Source organism: Trematomus bernacchii, unplaced genomic scaffold, assembly GCF_902827165.1.
Source record: "Trematomus bernacchii unplaced genomic scaffold, fTreBer1.1, whole genome shotgun sequence".
In the NCBI taxonomy this organism is placed as follows: domain Eukaryota; kingdom Metazoa; phylum Chordata; class Actinopteri; order Perciformes; family Nototheniidae; genus Trematomus; species Trematomus bernacchii.
The window spans coordinates 949153-956668 of record NW_022987966.1 but is presented as its reverse complement, the minus strand read 5'-3'; the positions used below and the strand labels follow the sequence as shown (position 1 = coordinate 956668).

The window sequence follows — 7516 nt, the reverse complement described above, 5'->3', positions numbered from 1 at the left end:
GCTGCGAGGAGCGGACAGGTTTCCAGGTCGGCGATACAGCGAGAACAAGCGAAACTCACCCTGAGCACACACAAACACTCGCAGCCGAAGTAAAAACAATAAGTGTGGCTTGATATTGAGTAAGAAAAAGGTTTATAACGCTGTGAGAATGGGTCTGCAGAGAGCATTTCTCCACGATCCCAACTCGTATCTTACCAGCGTTCAGGGAGCTCTATGCAAGTCAATGGGGACTTCCTGTTAGTTAGCCAAGGGATCCTGGTGTGTGAGGTGCTCCGCGGATTGGTCCATTTGGGCCAATCCGGTCATTTGTTGTTGATTTGGGTGTTCACACGTCACAGAACCCAGGAAGCAAACATGGAAAATGAGAAATCTCCAACGAGGCGTTCTGGGGCAGCAGAGACAGGTATTTTCTGTGTAAAGGCCGCTACACACCCACCTGAGACCAAAGAACGCGTACCGAAGGCGTCCCAACTTTTACGTCAGCTTCGTCGCCTGCGTCGGCTACGTCGCCCGCTACGCCGCCCGCCTACGAACACACCACAAATACTTCAGTCGACGAGTGGCAATAACTGTCCTTACCAGCAGGCAGCGGTAGTGTGAACAGTCAATCAGAGTGATTGCTTGGGCTGACTTTCTCTGACTGGCGTCGGGCGGTGTGAAAAGGTGCCGTAAAGAGACGACGGTGCAGGACACACAAACCTGAGTAGGGCGCCGCGAATGCCCGACTGCCTCTGACGGCCTCTGACGGCCTCTGACGGCCTCTGACTCCCAAAATCGGGCTGACATGGGCCCTTTAATATCTAAATTGGTATAAAAATATAACTACGGCAATAAAAAGCTGCTCAATTATTATTATTATTAAAGTGATCACAGAGAAGCATTAGTGGTTCATCACAACACAAAACATGTATATTGTAGTTCTTCATTTATCTCCAAGTCTAAAACTAAAAAGAAAGTAATTTCAGTGTGTTTTGGTCTGTCTGTCTGTCTGTCTGTCTGTCTTGTCTGTCTGTCTTGTCTGTCTGTCTGTCTGTCTGTCTGTCTGCCTGCCTGTCTGTCTGTCTAGGATTATTTATACTCTCCCCACAATCCCACAGCCTTCCCGTCCCACTCTGAGGTGGACAGACACTTGACAAAGAAGTGTCCCAGGTCGTGTTTAGAGATGGCTCTCCCCTTCAGCATGTTCTCCTGCGTCAGGTAACTCTCCGTCAGAGGAAGGTCGTCTGAGGGAGCAAGTTAGGGACAAAAACGCATGTTAAATCAATGGTGGAAAGTAACTAAGTACATTAACCAAGTACTGTACATAATCATACTTTACCAGTTTTAAAACCTTTCTTCCAGGTTTGTTTGAAATAAAGTTTTACTTCCTACTGACCTGCAATGTGAGGAGGCATGACGGCCACGTAGTCCAGCCCTGAGGACTTCAGCACTGTGTGCATCCTGTCATGGTCCTCTGTCACAGGAAGCATGCGGGGCGGGACTTTAGAGCGATCCCACAGCAGGAAGGCTGGGAGGATCAGGAAAAATAATCACAATCACTCTCAGAAAGAAAGGGCAATAAATGATTGTCAAATACACTTTAATTACACTTGTAATTTTCCTTATGCAATGTACATAAGAAACAACGGCCACTTTTAACCCAGCAACATCACACAGACTTCACCACCTCACCCGCTCTGTTGTAACTTGTATAAACAGTGAGTTGTACCTGACATGCAGGCCACCACTTTGCAGATCCCACAGGACTTCATGGCTTCAACTATGTTCTTGGTGCCTTCAGACATCATGGTGGTCGGGCCTGATGAGAACAGATCACAGACTCATGTACTGAAGTGGAAGGGAACTCCATATCAATAAACTGTTCTTGACAATAGTTTAAAACAGTCAACAGTTTTTTTTAACGTGTTTTTGGTTAGGTCGCTGAAATAAGGTCTGTGGTTAATACAAACGTGAGAGATTTTCATGTTTTGTTCTACGAGATCCAATAGGTCAGAAATACCCCACTGTGAATGTCCAAAGCTCCTATGTGTCTAAAAACTGAGACTACTGAACATCATCATGCCAACCATTAGCTGCCTTTAGCTTAGCGGTGGTGACAAGAGGTCATGTGACCATGATGTAGTTTATGTCCTAACAAAGCTTTTCACCTGTGGTGATTGCATTTAATGGACGCTTAAAAACAAAGTATGGTTAATATGTGGAGACTATCTCGCTGAACAAAACGTAAGTAATGTAAGTCATAAATGTTTGCCGCAGAGCTTATTTTCTGCCAAATTGAAAAATATCATTGCTTTCTTTCGAAGAAGCCCTTGCAATGCTAACTCCTGGGACAGCATAAAACTACGTCATCACTGCACTACTGTATACTGTGGAATAGTAATAAAGTAGAGCAAATGTAAAGTACATACATGAAAACACAAGTTTCCAACATTAAAAGGAGTTACTCTGTGTCACATTAGCCTTTTCATATTTAAGTGTTGCCACTTTTGATAAAGTCTAGATATTTTACATATTGTAAATCCTGTTTCCACCATTAATGTACAGTGTGTTTTAGATTGTGTGACACTGACAAGATGATATCAAATAGGAACTTTATGTTGTAAAGTCTGTTAGCGTCCTCTAGTGAATGTTTTACATTATTACACCATTACAAACTACAGTCCTCCTTGTAGGTGTACATGGTCAGTTACCAATGTGAACTTTGACAATGCAAAGAAAAACTTCTACAATAGCAAAACAAATCAATAATGGTGTAAGAATTGCTCAATCAACAGTAAGAGAAACGCTGCAAATATAGGACAGCTAATTCAAAACTTTAAAACAAAACCAAAGTGTAAGCAAAAATTCATCAGAATCAGAATCAGAATAATAAAATGTAAACTAAGCTTAGCTAAATTGTAAATTACATTTATGCAATGCCATTCCGTATATGTCTACTTCTGGGATACAACTTCCTTTTAGGTCAGAAAGAAAGTTAGTTTTGCATAGTTTTGCATAGTTTTGCATAGTTGTGGGTCAAACTGTGGAGCCTTACTCAGGCTGTTCCTGGTGCCCAGGATGATGATGACAGCGTCCTGGCCTTCCAGGGTCTTCATCACATCGTCTTTATTGAGCACATCTCCCACCACCACCCGGAACGCATTGTGGTCGGCAGGCAGCCTGGAAGGGTCTCGCGTCAGCACAGTCACATTGTATCCTGAGGGAGGAGACATAGAAATGAAACAGAACAACAATAATGCCATTTCTGATGCATTTCTTTGTTAACCGTAGGGCTGCACAGTTAATCAAATATTTAAATTGCAATATGGACTGGTGGACTATTCAAATAGCAGCAAGCACAATATTTTATATAAGGCTACATTTTGATTCAAGTTTTTAGGATCTGCAAAAGATCCAGGCCTATACAATTTTTTGTACACACTTAACCAAACATATTTGTTTCTTAAGATCTTTAAAATATTCCCCCCATTATCATTTCAACAAATCTTTAATGATAATGAGAATTATGATGCAAAATGACCAATACCTACAATTTCGTGAATGAATCGCAATAGCAATATCAGTCAAATGAATCGCGATTGGTTACATTTGTACAAATTGTGCAGCCATAGTTAAAACTGTGGTTATATTTTCTTAAATAATTAAGATCTTTCCTTTTTTCTTGCGGGATTTTGTTACATTTGACATCCATTCAGAAGTGGCAGAATGAGAATGAGTTTTATCTAGCGGCTCCAATAAAAGAGCAGGGATTACTCTTTGTGGCACATTGACAACTGTCACCCGATTGTTTATTGTGCACTAACTTTCATGTGTTGTAAACATAGGTTGGTATTACAGGACAGCATGCTAACAAATATTCAAACTGGAGCAAGAATAAAAGTATTTTCCAGAAGCTCTTTTAATAACTTAACCCATTTCATAAGGGGAACCGCCCTCCCTGTTCAGGCCAGATAGTGAACAGCTTCTACTATCAGCTCTCAGTGACTCAGCAAAATGCTGCCCTGCAACGTCTAACATGACTCAACAGTTTTTAGGAAGGAGAAAGGAAAATAATATGCTGCTTAAGCAAATACAATCATGTGACATATTGTGTTTGTGTAAGTCATATAGGCAAGTGTAGCGGCCTGTCTGCAGCAGTTTATGTTTTAAAAAATCTTTTGCGAATCCCAACCAATATTTCAAAGCAGAGAAAAAACAAATATTACTAACTTAACGTTTAAATCAGATTACATGTAATAGATATGCAATAATCGAATAGATAACATTTGCTATGACCTTCAAAAGTGTACACTTAGTCAAGCTGGTGGATTTTGACAAAATCAAATGTGTGTCCTCTCTCACCTGCAGAGACAGCCTGCTACATGTGTCCTCTCTCACCTGCAGAGACAGCCTGCTACATGTGTCCTCTCTCACCTGCAGAGACAGCCTCCCTACATGTGTCCTCTCTCACCTGCAGAGACAGCCTACTACATGTGTCCTCTCTCACCTGCAGAGACAACCTGCTACATGTGTCCTCTCTCACCTGCAGAGACAGCCTACTACATGTGTCCTCTCTCACCTGCAGAGACAACCTGCTACATGTGTCCTCTCTCACCTGCAGAGACAACCTGCTACATGTGTGCTCTCTCACCTGCAGAGACAACCTGCTACATGTGTCCTCTCTCACCTGCAGAAACAGCCTGCTAGATGTGTCCTCTCTCACCTGCAGAGACAGCCTGCTACATGTGTGCTCTCTCACCTGCAGAGACGGCTTGCGGCAGGGTCGCGAGCCCCGTCATTCCCGTGGCTCCAAATACCGCCACGTTTTTTATGGAGTCCGACATTATTTGTAGGTAACAAAAAGCACGACACAGAAACAACTTGTCAGTTGAAACCAAACTGTGCCCAATGCAGAAGATAGTTTCACTTAAAGTCACACTGACATGAGCAGGACCGCCTCTGTTGACAGGAAGTGAGCGTCAGCGCAGGCTCCTCCCACAGGAGGGTTAAAGGAGCCCTGCAGATCTTCTTCTTCTTCTTCTTCTTCTTCTCTTCGTTTTTGGCGGATTGCAAACAACTTAAAAGGTGCATACCGCCACCTACTGTACATGAGTATGAATCATCATATCATACCAACTCTTTAACCTATGATCTAATCAAAATAAATCAAAATAAATAAATAAATCAACAAAAAACATGAAATAAATAAAACAAAAATAAAAATCTATGTTCTTTCCTGACCTAATGTTAAATTCTTTTTCCTACCCCAGTTTCACTCAAGAATGTAAACAGTGCCTTTCTGGTAGCTCTTACTCCCTCTCCTTTTGTTCCCAAAACACCAACCACACTCCATTCCCTCTCTGCCTCTAAAACTTTAGCCTTTAGATTTTCTCTTTCCGCTTTATAGATGTCACAATGTAACAAGATATGTTCTACATCTTCTTTTACTCCACAGTTCCCACACTTGTCACTGTCACTTTTCCCCATGACATACAGCATACCATTCAAAGCCGTGTGATTTATTCTGAGTCTAGTGATCGTGATTTCCTCCCTTCTGTTTCTTTCTTTATAAATATGAATTGTAATTGTCTTTTGTACTTTGTGATAGTCTTTGCCGTTCTGGTCTTTCTCCCACCTTTTCTGCCAGATCTCCATCTCTTTCTTCTTAATTACTGCTTTTCCTTCTCCTTTACCAAGTTGAACAGGTAATGTGATTTCCTTTTGAAGTGCACTTTTTGCTCATTTATCAGCACACTCGTTCCCTTTCACCCCCTCATGTGCAGGCACCCAGCAGAACTGCAGATCTATACCGCCTCTGTGCAGTCTTAACAGGCTATGATTCAGTTCTATGAGTATGTCTTCTCTGGCAGTTGTTGTTGATTGTATGCTTTGTAATATGAACAATGAATCTGTGCACATCACCACCCTATCTGGTCTGACCTCTTCAACCCACTGTAATCCTATTATTACAGCAAGCGTTTCTGCTGCACTGATAATTGATCAGACGCTCTTTTTGAAATCGATATTTTAAAGTCTGGGATGTATATACCAACTCCAACACACTCTTCCTTGTTCTTAAAACCATCTGTGTAAATTTGTAGGTAATTGTAGTACTTTTCATTCAGATACATACTTGTTTTAATTCCCACTTCATTTATTTGCCACTCTTTTTTCCTTTCTACAATACTCATATCTATGTTAGCTTCTGGGAAAAGCCATGGAGGAACTAAATGGGGTTGCTTTGGCAAACGTGACATTCTCCACTCCATATGCCCTCGTTCTCTCCTTACTCGTCCAGCCAAACCCACGTCCCTGGAATTTTGCATATTCCCAGCAATCCTGTAATATTCTGTTTGAAATATTTTCTTCTCCACTTCCTTGTAGTCTGACCCAGTATGACAGAGCAAGTTTCTCTCTTCTGATCTCCAGAGGTGTCTCTCCTGCTTCTATCAGAACTGCATTGATAGGGGATGACTTTATCGCTCCAATACACAACCGCAATGCTTTATTTTGTATTCTATCCATTTTTAAAAGCGATGTTTTTGCTGCTGCTCCATACATTATACAACCATAATCTATTGTGGACCTCATAATTGATCTGTAAATGTCTATTAATGCTTGTTTGTCTGCGCCCCAGTTGCATCCAGCTACAGCTCGCAATAAATGTAATACTTTTTTGCATTTTGTTTCCACTTGATTAATATGCATTTTCCATGTATATTTGCTATCAAACCACAGTCCTAGGTATTTGAACTCATTCACCTTTGTCATTGGATGATCATATAGTGTTAGCTGTTGGCCATCAATCTTGCGTTTGTTTGTGAATACCATGTAGCATGACTTGCTTTCTGACATTTTGAATCCCCAGTTATATGACCACCTCTCCACTTTTTTAATCGCTCCCTCATCCAAATAGCCCCATCATCTGCGTATAGAGCCGATTGAATGCATGTGTCTAAACATGTAAATATATCATTAATCATGATGTTAAATAATATTGGACTGACTGCAATCCCTTGGGGAACCCTGCAGATCTAAATGTTGTGAAACATTTTATGATTTTTTAAAGAACCATTGATCTTTTTGTCTCATGATGACGAAATTAGAAACAAGCTTGTTTTATGCAGCTGTGGAATGTAACTGATTACATTTACTCAAGTAATGTACTTCATTATAATTTGAGGGGTACTTTTACTTTACAGGAGTAGTTTCATATTCTGCCAAGTTGTACTTCTAGTTTACTACATTTATACATCATACTACATTGTATGTGCCCCGCTCCCCTCTGGCAGGAGGCTATGCTCCATCAGGAACGAAACCACTCGCCACCTGAACAGTTTCTTTCCCTCCGGCCTCATCATCAAGGCCCGGGACCCCGACCGACTGACCCTGACTTTTATCCACCCCAGAAAAACATGCCTTATGCACATCCTGTGAACAACATGTGGTTCTTTTTTTCTTAATACTGTGAGCCATGTTCATGCTCAGCTCCTTGACTATATTTTGCACATTTCTGCACACATGTCTGCACAGCCCT

General features: G+C 41.4%; 1 protein-coding gene across 1 annotated transcript; it reads right to left on the bottom strand.

Annotated features, from left to right (window-relative positions):
* Positions 1-530: 530 nt before the first annotated feature.
* Positions 531-4938, bottom strand: blvrb (biliverdin reductase B). The gene is made up of 5 exons (XM_034115925.1): positions 4739-4938; positions 3035-3196; positions 1709-1798; positions 1376-1507; positions 531-1223 (listed from the first exon to the last, which is right to left on the bottom strand). The coding sequence occupies exons 1-5, from the start codon at positions 4821-4823 to the stop codon at positions 1069-1071; spliced, it is 624 nt and encodes a 207-aa protein (XP_033971816.1). The 5' UTR covers positions 4824-4938; the 3' UTR covers positions 531-1068.
* Between the last annotated feature and the right edge of the window lie 2578 nt (positions 4939-7516).